This window comes from Armigeres subalbatus, chromosome 1, assembly GCF_024139115.2.
Source record: "Armigeres subalbatus isolate Guangzhou_Male chromosome 1, GZ_Asu_2, whole genome shotgun sequence".
Taxonomy (NCBI): Eukaryota; Metazoa; Arthropoda; class Insecta; order Diptera; family Culicidae; genus Armigeres; species Armigeres subalbatus.
This window is the reverse complement of record NC_085139.1, coordinates 18670695-18683936: the sequence shown is the minus strand read 5'-3', so window position 1 is coordinate 18683936 and position 13242 is coordinate 18670695. Positions and strand designations below refer to the sequence as shown.

The following is a 13242-nucleotide window of genomic DNA, read 5'->3' as shown; positions in this document are numbered from 1 at the left end:
TACAGAGTGACCAGGGAAACTGATCGTCCTGAATATGCTTTCTGAAATATCTCCATGAAAAATCTTGAAGTTTGATACCCATATTGATAGGGTTCTGAACGTTTTTCAAATTGGCCACTTCTCCCGGGGCACCTGGAACCTACTACAGAGTGGTCAAGGCAACTGATCGTCCTGAATATGCTTCCTGAAGCATCTCCATGAAAAATCTTGAAGTTTGATACCCATATTGATAGGGTTCTGAACGTTTTTCAAATTGGCCACTTCCCCCGGGGCACCTGGAACCTACTACAGAGTGGTCAGAGCAACTGACCATCTTGAATATGCTTCCTGAAGCATCTTCATGAAAAATCTTGAAGTTTGATACCCATATTGATAGGGTTCTGAACGTTTTCAAATTGGCCACTTCCCCCGGGGCACCTGGAACCTACTACAGAGTGGTCAGGGCAACTGATCGTCCTGCATATGCTTCCTGAAGCATCTCCATGAAAAATCTTGAAGTTTGATACCAATATTGATATGGTACCGGATAATATATACGTGATTGGAAGGATATACATAATTGACCATAGTATCCGGAACCAGTTTTACTGAAATGGCCATATCTTGGATGTTTTTCAACGGATCTTAGCGCAACAGCCCGCATTCAATTTTCAATAAGATCTAGTTTCTAGGAAAATAATGTTTATCGATGTAACTTCAAACCACACAAAAATACGAGCGGCAGAAAAAATGTGTTTTTGACATGGCCTCCGAAAATCCGGAACATCTCCGGTGTCCGGTGACCAGTATTCGTGATCGCACATGTTCCTAAATCTTGACTAAATTTGCCGTGGAATGCTTCCGGTTTTGTCCAATTTCATCAATTTTTCAAAAAGTTATAAGGATTTGAATTTGGGCCAAATTTTGCCTATCTCAATCATTTTGCCTAACCCCTGTATCTAGTCTATTGCATTGATTTATTCGTGTCGTTCTTGTTCCGAAAAATTGCATTCGGTACGAGATGTCACACAGAAGGAACACTCTCGTCGTGGATTTCAGTGTCCTTCCAAAGCGACCGCCGTTGGACCAGGTCAAGGAGTTTCTCGAGGAAGATATTAAGATTGACATGGCAGATGTTAAAACTATCCAGTTACACAACCTCAAAAACTGCGTGTATATTGAGATGCACGACTCCGGCGTAGCCCCACGACTACAAAAACAACACCATCTCAAACACTCGTTTGAACATCTCGGTGTACATTACTATATACCAGTTTACGTTGATGGTCCCGCTACCACCATCAGGATCCACGATCTACCGCCGCGAATGGCCAATAAAATCATATCCGATCATATTGAGCAATATGGCAAAGTCATCTCTATCCACAACGAAGTATGGAAAAATTTCTTCCCAGGAGTGCCGAATGGTGTGAGAGTAGTACGTATTAGGCTGGAGAAAGCAATACCATCACACATCGTAGTGGACAATCATACGACACTTGTGACCTACCGCAAAGAAGCTAATGCTCCAACCACCGTGACTTCTCATACGCCAACAAAATTGAACGATGTCGACACACAGACCAACAGCGCTAAAAACATTACTCCAGTGGCGGTCCCAACTGGAGCCAGCGAGGCCTATAATAACGACAACGATGACGGTAACAATGACCAACAAAGTGTAGATAACTTGATAAGAGTAATCGAAAACGAAATCGCAGAGAACAGGCGGCTGCCAATGAGTACGAGTGAAACAAGCAGCAGCATAGGACATGACGCAAAACGTTCGTGTAATGAGGGATGCCAATCACATAAGGAAGTGCAAAACGGAGAAGAAAATTGTTGCGAAAATTACTTTGATTCTGATTGGAAAGTCTACAATACCAGATCAAGAAAAAAATGATTTTGTATTTATTATATTATAGATGTAAATTTCGGACATGAATGCACTTTGAAGTGTAAAATGTCAAAAATAAACAAACAAACAAACAAACATCTTTTTCCGATCAAAAGTTATAATCGTTTTTCTGTAAAAATTACATTTTTTTCATAAGTTGATATCTCCGGTTAGGGCAGACCAAAAAAATATGTTTACACGGCATTTGTAAGATAAATTAATATTCTTTATTATGTAAAAATATTGGGGATATGTTATTTTTTTATCTCAAGTTTTACCAATTTTACTAAAATCATGTTTTTTTTTAAATAACTTAATATAACTCGACAACGGAAAAAGATACAGACGATATTCTTATAGCAAAACACGCGTTTTGAAAAGCCCCAAAAGTCTTCAGAAGATGACATTCGTGAGCAATGAAAAATAAAAAATCTACAGCTCTAACACTTTTTATAAGTTTTATCATTATCATCGTATTGCAAGATTTACGAGAAAAGATGCATTTTCGGTCTGAAGCATACTTCTAAGAAACAAAATTTGTTCTACAAAGTTGTTCTGGATACTTGGGCCCTTATTAAAGGGTTACCGAAAAATAGGGTGGTCATTTTTTTTATTTTGCGGCATATTGACGTAAAATGTTCTACAAAGTTGTAGCGCAGCTTTTTCCAATCAACTTTGCTATAAAAACTTTTTATGTAGCTCTTAAGCTCACTTGTTTAGAGTAATTTTACCAACCAGGATTAGGGTGTCCCTCAAAAAACAAGATTTATGATCTGCTCATTTCATTTTTTATTTTTCACGGATGTCACCTTCTGAAGACTTTTGGGGCTTTTCAAAACGCGTGTTTTGCTATAAGAATATTGTCTGTATCTTCTTCCGTTGTCGAGTTATATCAATTTATTTAAAAAAACATGATTTTAATAAAATTGGTGAAACTTGAGATAAAAAAATAACATATCCCCAATTTTTTGACATAATGAAGAATATTAATTTCTCTTTTAGATGCCGTGTAAACATATTTTTTTGGTCTGCCCTAACCGGAGATATCAACTTATAAAAAAAATGTAATTTTGACAGAAAAATAATTATAACTTTTGATCGGAAAAGATATTGCATATTTACCCATCAAAGTTGCATTTTTTAGCTCTAAAAGTCACCCGAAGACGACTTTTTCGAGAAATCTGAAACAAAAAATTAGATCAAAAATACTGTTTTTTTAGGTACACCCTAATCCAATTAGGTAAAATTGCTCTAAATCAGCCAACTTAAGAGCTACAGAGAAAGTTTTTTTAGCAAAATTGATTGGAATTAGCTGCGCTACAACTTTGTAAAACATAACATGTCAATATTCTGAGAAATAAAAAAAATATTTTCAATTTTTTTTTATATGATGGGCCACCCTATTTTTTGGTAGAACCATAATGATGGCCTTACTATTTAGAACAATTTTGTAGAACAACAGTTTTTTCTAAAAAATATAGTTTTGGCGTAAAATTCATCTTTCCGCGTAAATCTGTATCCTGGACCATAGTGCAATGTATGACAGTTAATTCCTTTTCAATAACTGGTTTTGATTTTTCCCCTTTGGTAAAACTTTTACTAGCGAATGCAATTGGCAAATCAGTATTTCCGTGTTGTTGCGAAAGAATTGCCCCACAAGCATCATCTGACGCATCGGTAGTTAGAATGAACTCTTTAGAGAAGTCAGGGTATTGAAGAATCTTGGGAGATAATAAATGTATTTTAACGATTGAAAACTTCGCTTTTGTTCATAATCCCAGGTGAAGAATTTACCTTTTTGCAACAATGTGTTCAAAGGTTTGGCTATGTGCGCAAAGTTTGGTACAAACTTGCGATAATAATTACAAAATGCTACAAACCGACGTACTTCGTCTACGTTTGTAGGATCCGGATAATCTCTAATCGCATTAAATTTAGAGTCGTCTGGTAAAATTCCATTATTTGTGACCTAAGTAAGTTACTTCGGTTCTAAAAAATTTACATTTTTGCGGGTTGAGTTTCAGATTATAATGTCTCAACCTCTGAAATATCTGTTCTATATTTCTCAGATGATGATTAACTGAACAGCCTATGACGACTATGTCATCAATATAGACGAATGCACATTCGGGTGTGAGTCCAGCTAAAGCGATATTCATCATTCGCTGAAAGTTATTTGGACTGATATTAAGCCCAAATGGTAATCTTTTGAATTGAAAATGTCCATCTGCAGAAAAAAACGCTGTATATTTTCTAGCATCTTTCGTTAATGGAATTTGGTGGAATCCAGCCATAAGATCAAGGGCAAGATGAATACACCACTAGGTGTTCCAATCTACCAAATTCACGATTCAGCCATTTTGGATTTTAGTATGGGAGAGCCAGCCGGTTTGTTTATGTTTTGCACCGAAAATGAATTTTTCACCCCCGTCTTCTTCTCGACCATAAATTGGGCAGACTGCAACACCTAGCTGTGTATTCATCTTGGTCAAGGGTAGTAAAATATTTGGCCCTACCTAGCTGGTCTAAAATTGAATCTATACGGGGTAATGGGAATTTGTCCGCTAGTATTTTTTTGTTAAGTTGTCAGAAATCGACAACTAGTCTCCTTTTTTTTGAATTGTCACTCGATTTTTTCGGCACTAGAAGAATCGGTGAATTAAAATGTGAAACTGAAGGTTCTATAATGTCGTCCGAGATCATTTTTTGAATTTGGGTTTTGATCCCATCTGTTTGCGAATTATTCTGCTTGTAATTCGGTATACACACAGAAGATTCATTCTCAAGGTTAATGTTTTGCTCATAAAAATTATTCGTTGACAAATGCTCAGATTGTAAGCAAAATACATCCTGATACTGTTTAATTAAATCTTTAAGTTTATTTACAGCAAAATTGGGTACTTGATCTAATTTTATTTGGGAAATTAGTTCATGGAATCTCCCATTTTTATTGATAACTCCGGTATCTTTATGTTTTACCTTAACATAATGTAATGTTTTAATAAATCTAATTGAGGTTTAAAATCTCTTATAACAACTTGATTTTGTGTAGTATTTACGAATTTAATACATGTTGATGTTGGAGACACTGTAACGGTCTGCTACTTTCCGCTCAATTTCATATTTCAAAGTAAAATATAATAATAATAAAATACAATTAGGAGCAATGGCGGCTTTGGCAGGTTTTGTTCTATTATTGGCAGGGGGGTTTTTTATGACTGACTAGACTCAAATTTGGCCTAAGCATTCTTTGCATATCAAAGAATATTGTGGCCAAATTTCATAAAATTTGGTCGACAAAAACCCCCCTGCCAATAATAGAACAAAACCTGCCAAAGCCGTCTTTCCCCCTACTATATTTAGGCGCAAACGAGTAAAATAAAATATATATATACAGGGGTTAGGCAAAATGATTGAGATAGGCAAAATTTGGCCCAAATTCAAATCCTTATAACTTTTTGAAAAATTGATGAAATTAGACAAAACCGGAAGCATTCGACGGCAAATTTAGTCAAGATTTAGGAACATGTGCGATCACGAATACTGGCCACCGGACACCGGAGATGTTCCGGATTTTCGGAGGCCATGTCAAAAACACATTTTTTCTGCCGCTCGTATTTTTGTGTGGTTTGAAGTTACATCGATAAACATTATTTTTCTAGAAACTAGATCTTATTGAAAATTGAATGCGGGCTGTTGCGCTAAGATCCGTTGAAAAGCATCCGAGATATGGCCATTTCAGTAAAACTGGTTCCGGATACTATGGTCAATTATGTATATCCTTCCAATCACGTATATATTATCCGGTACCATATCAATATTGGTATCAAACTTCAAGATTTTTCATGAAGATGCTTCAGGAAGCATATTCAGGACGATCAGTTGCCCTGACCACTTTGTAGTAGGTTCCAGGTGCCCCGGGGGAAGTGGCCAATTTGAAAAACGTTTGAACCCTATCAATATGGGTATCAAACTTCAAGATTTTTCATGAAGATGCTTCAAGAAGCATATTCAAGATGGTCAGGTGCTCTGACCACTCTGTAGTAGGTTCCAGGTGCCCCGGGGGAAGTGACCAATTTGAAAAACGTTCATAACCCTTACAATATGGGTATCAAACTTCAAGATTTTTCATGGAGATGCTTCAGAAAGCATATTCAGGACGATCAGTTTCTGGCCACTCTGTAGTAGGTTCCAGGTGCCCGGGGAAGTGGCCAATTTGAAAAACGTTCAGAACCCTATCAATATGGGTACCAAACTTCAAGATTTTTCGAGGTGATACCTTTAAATGCATTTTAGAACCAGCAGCTGTCATGACCACTCTGTAGTAGGTTCCAGGTGTCCTGGGGAAGTGGCCAATTTGCAAAATGTTCGAAGCTATATCAAAATGAGTATCAAAGTTCAAGGTTTTTCTTGGAGATGCTTCAGGAAGCATATTCAGGACGATCAGTTGCCCTGACCACTCTGTAGTAGGTTCCAGGTGCCCCGGGGGAAGTGGCTAATTTGAAAAATGTTCAGAACCATATCAATATGGGTATCAAACCTCAAGATTCTTCGAGGTGATACTTTTAAATGCATTTTAGAACCAGCAGCTGTCATGACCACTCTGTAGTAGGTTCCAGGTGTCCTGGGGAAGTGGCCAATTTGCAAAATGCTTGAAACCATATCAAAATGAGCATCAAAGTTCAAGGTTTTTCATGGAGATGCTTTTGGACTCTCCTGTCGAATAGAGTTCGCCGCAGCACGAAGTTGACCATCTACAAAACGCTCATTAGACTGGTCTGCCTCTATGGCCACGAAAGTGGGATGTTGCTGGCGAAGGACCAACGCGCCCTTGGAGTTTCCGAATGGAAGGTGTTGCGGACCATCTATGGTGGGGTGCAGATGGCTACATGCCCGGCCCACCGTAACCGCCAAAATTGTACCATGTGGTAGTTCTCCTAACAGTTACAACTCGTGGTTCATTGACCTCCACCACCACCTCCATTGGCTTCCATCTGCACCCCATAAATAGTCCGCAACACCTTCCATTCGGAAACTCCAAGGGCGCGTTGGTCCTTCGCCAGCAACATCCAACTTTCATGGCCATAGAGGCCGACCAGTCTAATGAGCATTTTGTAGATGGTCAACTTCGTGTGGCGGCGAACTCTATTCGACAGGAGAGTCCAAAAGCATCTCCATGAAAATCCTTGAACTTTGATAATGAGTATTGAGTATTTGATATGGTTTCGAACATTTTGCAAATTGGTCACTTCCCCAAGACACCTGGAACCTACTACAGAGTGGTCATGACAGCTGCTGGTTCTAATATCCATTAAGAAGTATCACCTCGAAAAATATTGAAGTTTGATACCCGTATTGATATGGTTCTGAACGTTTTTCAAATTGGTCACTTCCTCCGGGGCACCTGGAACCTACTACAGAGTGGTCAGAGCAACTGATCGTCCTGAATATGCTTCCTGAAGCATCTCCATGCTAAATCTTGAAGTTTGATACCCATATTGATAGGGTTCTGAACGTTTTTCAAATTGGCCACTTCCCCCGGGGCACTTGATCATCAGGCAGAGTGGTTAGGGCAATTCATCATCCTGAATATGCTTCCTGAAGCATCTTCATACAAAATCTTGAAGTTTGATACCCATATTGATAGGGTTCTGAACGTTTTTCAAATTGGCCACTTCCCACGGGGCACCTGGAGCCTACTACAGAGTGGTCAGAGCATTTGATCATCCTGAATATGCTTCCTGAAGCATCTTCATGAAAAATCTTGAAGTTTGATACCCATATTGATAGGGTTCTGAATGTTTTTCAAATTGGCCACTTCCCCCGGGGCACCTGAAACCTACTACAGAGTGGTCAGAGCAACTGATCATCCTGAATATGCTTCCTGAAGCATCTTCATGAAAAATCTTGAAGTTTGATACCCATATTGATAGGGCTCTGAACGTTTTTCAAATTGGCCACTTCCCCCGGGGCACTTAATCAACAGGCAGAGTGGTCAGGGCAATTCATCATCCTGAATATGCTTCCTGAAGCATCTTCATACAAAATCTTGAAGTTTGATACCCATATTGATAGGGTTCTGAACGTTTTTCAAATTGGCCACTTCCCACGGGGCACCTGGAACCTACTACAGAGTGGTCAGAGCATTTGATCATCCTGAATATGCTTCCTGAAGCATCTTCATGAAAAATCTTGAAGTTTGATACCCATATTGATAGGGTTCTGAATGTTTTTCAAATTGGCCACTTCCCCCGGGGCACCTTGAACCTACTACAGAGTGGTCAGGGCAACTGATCGTCCTGAATATGCTTCTTGAAGCATCTCCATGAAAAATCTTGAAGTTTGATACCCATATTGATAGGGCTCTGAACGTTTTTCAAATTGGCCACTTCCCCCGGGGCACTTGATCATCAGGCAGAGTGGTCAGGGCAATTGATCATCCTGAATATGCTTCCTGAAGCATCTTCATAAAAAATCTTGAAGTTTGATACCCATATTGATAGGGTGCTGAACGTTTTTCAAATTGGCCACTTCTCCCAGGTCACCTGGAACCCACTACAGAGTGGTCAGGGCAACTGATCATCCTGAATATACTTCCTGAAGCATCTTCATAAAAAATCTTGAAGTTTGATACCCATATTGATAGGGTTCTGAACGCTTTTCAAATTGGCCACTTCCCCCGGGGCACCTGGAACCTACTACAGAGTGGTCAGAGCAACTTATCACCCTGAATATGCTTCCTGAAGCATCTTCATGAAAAATCTTGAAGTTTGATACCCATATTGTAAGGGTTATGAACGTTTTTCAAATTGGCCACTTCCCCCGGGGCACCTGGAACCTACTACAGAGTGGTCAGAGCAACTGACCATCTTGAATATGCTTCTTGAAGCATCTTCATGAAAAATCTTGAAGTTTGATACCCATATTGATAGGGTTCAAACGTTTTTCAAATTGGCCACTTCCCCCGGGGCACCTGGAACCTACTACAAAGTGGTCAGGGCAACTGATCGTCCTGAATATGCTTCCTGAAGCATCTCCATGAAAAATCTTGAAGTTTGATACCCATATTGATAGGGTTCTGAACGTTTTTCAAATTGGCCACTTCCCCCGGGGCACCTGGAACCTACTACAGAGTGGTCAGAGCAACTGACCATCTTGAATATGCTTCCTGGAGCATCTTCATGAAAAATCTTAAAGTTTGATACCCATATTGATAGGGTTCTGAACGTTTTTCAAATTGGCCACTTCCCTCGGGGCACCTGGAACCTACTACAGAGTGGTCAAGGCAACTGATCGTCCTGCATATGCTTCTTGAAGCATCTCCATGAAAAATCTTGAAGTTTGATACCAATATTGATATGGTACCGGATAATATATACGTGATTGGAAGGATATACATAATTGACCATAGTATCCGGAACCAGTTTTACTGAAATGGCCATATCTCGGATGCTTTTCAACGGATCTTAGCGCAACAGCCCGCATTCAATTTTCAATAAGATCTAGTTTCTAGGAAAATAATGTTTATCGATGTAACTTTATACCACACAAAAATACGAGCGGCAGAAAAAACGTGTTTTTGACATGGCCTCTGAAAATCCGGAACATCTCCGGTGTCCGGTGGCCAGTATTCGTGATCGCACATGTTCCTAAATCTTGACTAAATTTGCCGTCGACCGCTTCCGGTTTCGTCCAATTTCATCAATTTTTCAAAAAGTTATAAGGATTTGAATTTGGGCCAAATTTTGCCTATCTCAATCATTTTGCCTAACCCCTATATATATATATATATATATATATATATATATATATATATATATATATATATATATATATATATATATATAATTGTTCTAAGAACCATTTGTAATTAAGCTAGATGCACTAAAATAATTCACGGATTATTGATAGATGGCCAACAAAATGCTTAATAGAAGTCAACTGTGGAAGTCGTCTAAAACTGGTAAAAATATATTAGTAACCGCCAAAACGATGACGAAGGATTTAAAAACTTCTGAAATTGCCGTCATTTCCAATCTAAGTCGGTCGTAGAGTAGAAGTTAGTCCGGTGTCTCAGTTTTTATAAAGTTATCATTCATAGTGAACATATTTGACATTTAAAGTCATGACCTAAAAGTTCTTAAATAATTGTAGTCAAAAAGTAAATTGAAGTGAAAGTGATTGCTAAAGTTTTTTTTATTTTCATTAGTATCAGGTGTTACCCATCACTAAGGGCAAAAACTCTGCTCTAGTGAGCTGTAATTTCAATTACAAAGGTAATACGGTGCATGAATTCATTTCTTAAATATATTATTCTAACACTATCTTTTGTTGGACCCAGCGTCCAGCGGACGTCGTTTGTACGAGCTACAAGCTAGCCATCGCATTCAGCCATCTTGGCGCATTTAAGGCGCACGTGGTACCATACCGAAGAGGACCTCGCCACGGCCCGCCAGTGACTGGTAGACAAACGGGGACAGGGGAAGACCGGCCTGCCTGCGTCCGCTCGCGGATGATCGGGTAGCGTACCGAGAAGACCGACGCCCTCCCCCGCAACTTTATTTCGACCTACCTTTGTAGCGAGGATACCCGGTGACGCAACGGTTAGAAGACGTCAGAACGTTTCGACATCCAGTACGCTAGTTGTTGTGCTGCCAATTCAACACACGGAAACGGTAAACGGTGCGTCCCGGTTGACGAACCGCAACGATTGAATTGAAACCCCCTGCGCAGGTATGTCCGTTCCATTGCCATGGTTAAACACACACACACACCCTTTCCCTACACTCCAGACTATCACGGAAAAATGAATTAATATAAGCAAGAATGAATTCAACATAACTTACCGTTCATTACTTTTATTTCATATTCCAAGAGCCCTGCGGTTATTGCACCCAAGAACTTCTTGCTGTCAGTTCACTTCGCTTTACGTTCACCTTGACTCAAGTACGTATACGTTGCGATCACTGCGGTCATTCTGCGAGTTTTCCTAGGTTCACTTCTATGTAGTTGCGACCATCTATTTACGTTGGCTCATAACAACCGTTGAAAATCCCTAGAGATTAGCACTCATACTTCAGTCTAGTCGGGCAACGAGATTAAACACATGACCAGTGGTCCCTCGGAAACGAGAGTGGCGCATAAACCATTGCGTTAGCGGCTTTCTTACAGCAGGAAAGATTAGACGGTTACATTCCACAGAAAACACCAGGTTGTATTTCCTGTGAGAGCACTACAGAATCTTCCGTTACAGAAAAATTGGGTATGTTTCGTATAACTTCACACCTAGCAAGTATCGTGAAAGCATTATTAGTACTATCCTCTATGGGTAATGACGCACTAGATTTTTATCTAAATTGATGTTTAGAATCCATGGCTCGTAATCAATGGTACACTTGAATTTGACTAAAAAGTCTCTTCCAAGTATTCCTTCTGTAGGAATTGGAAAATTATCGTCGACATTTTGGAAATTATGTGTGACTGATAGATTACTTTCTACAAACAAAAGTGTTTCAGTCTCAGCAATTGTTTCTATAGTAGAATTAGTTATGCCATTAATTTTGTATTTCTTGTTCACGTTGATTCGCTGGTTCTGTAAAATTTTCTCACCTTTGAAGATTGAAATGTCCGCTCCACTATCTACAATGAAGGAACATTTACCATTTGTCATGAAAGTAGTAATTTCCACATAATTTGATGCTTTTAGGTTCATAGAGAGGATTGTGGTTACCTCCTTTGAACAAGGTCTAAAAAATGTGGTTGTGAACCAGCTTGAGAGTTCATAACACTAGGTTCAAACTCCTCAATTTGAGCAGTGTTTGGTCCATTCGACGAGTATCGTCGATAATGTATCGGTTGGTTGTTTGGTTGTAGTTGTTCAGATTGCATGTTGAAGACATGCCGGGCATTACCTCGTCTACCTCGGAAATTCCTTCCGAAATTTTGATTGTTTCTCTGCTAGAAGTTATTTCTGAATCTGTTAACCCCAGATTTATGAAAATTACCGTAATTATTATGATCATTATTGTAGTTTTGTTGTCCACTTTGGTTATATGCATACCTATATCCCCCTCTGTTAACTCTGTTTGTATATCCCCGGTTTGCTTGCCCTCTTTGTTTGGAATATGTTAACACTTGGGTTGTCCGGAATGACCCTTGATGAGAATTTTCATTGACTTTGGGGTCGTTCAACAATGATGTCACAGGTTTTAGGGGGGGAGGGCGTCTAAGATTTTGTGACACTGCATATACTAGGTAAACAAAAAAGCGTGACAGAGGGGGGAGGGGGGTTCTAGAAATCTCAAAAAGTAGTGGACGTCATATTTGAATCGTCCCTTTTACAATTGCTTCGCTCAGTGTAGAAAATGTCCCAGCCTTTAGAATAAGTTTCACTTCCTCATTATGTATTCCTCCAATCAAAGTGTCTATTCCGACTTTCATTGCCATCTTATCGGCTACAGAAGTAGGAATTTGTTGACTCACATAAAGAGCTTTTAATTTGGTGTAGCACGATTGAACACTATCGCAGTATTCGTTGGTGCTTTCATTTGGTTTGATTTTCATCGCCTTCATTTGAGCAATTATGCTGTCTGGTGAAGTGGTATCTGCTACCAAAGCATCAAGAGATTGTACATTTGGATCCAGTCCCAATCGAGCTTTTCCTGTTAATTTTGTTTTAGCTAATTTCAATAAAATTGGTAATTGATCTGCTTGCACGAGCTCTTTAGCCAGATCAATACTATCAATAAAAGCTGTTAAGCCTTCGGCATTGCCGTCATAAGGTTGGAGTATTGTCATTACTGTTTTCAAATCCATTGCCGTCGCGTCGGTTCGCTGTTGATTTAAAGCCATTTTAACAATTTCCCTAAATTTGAAATTTGGAGGCAATATTTTACTGTTATCTAATATTGAAAGAGCATATTCTCGTTTAGTTTTTAAAGCATCATATTCTTCTACATATCTATTGTATTCATCTATTTCGAGAGTTTCTTTTAACGTATGTAAAGTACACTTATATTCTGAAATATTTTTATTAAGTATCTCTTTCTTTTGTTTAATTAAATTAACACTTTTTCCATTATTCCTGTTTTTTCTTATGTTGCCATACTCTTTGTCAAATGCAATTTTTATTTCTGTGAGCCTATTCATATGTACTGATTAAGTGTTGCGTGATTTATGGATGTTACTTTTGATTAAATGAAATTACCTTTTGGATGAAGTTGTGTTTTCGTACTAAGTTTATGTGTACAATAAGTAAGTATTACAATTTTATCATTTCGCTTCAGTGCTTTGTTCCCTAAGTCCTTTGTAACACTAAATTACTTCAACTGATCCTTAAAACTTGTGATAATTTTCGATTTCTGTCC

The 13242-nt window shown here is 38.8% G+C and overlaps 1 protein-coding gene across 1 annotated transcript; it reads left to right on the top strand.

Annotated features, from left to right (window-relative positions):
• Positions 1 to 1000: 1000 nt before the first annotated feature.
• On the top strand, positions 1001 to 10590 carry LOC134205996 (uncharacterized). The gene is made up of 2 exons (XM_062681688.1): positions 1001 to 1763; positions 10457 to 10590. Exons 1-2 carry the CDS (start codon positions 1001 to 1003, stop codon positions 10588 to 10590), a joined length of 897 nt encoding a protein of 298 aa, XP_062537672.1.
• Positions 10591 to 13242: the final 2652 nt, after the last annotated feature.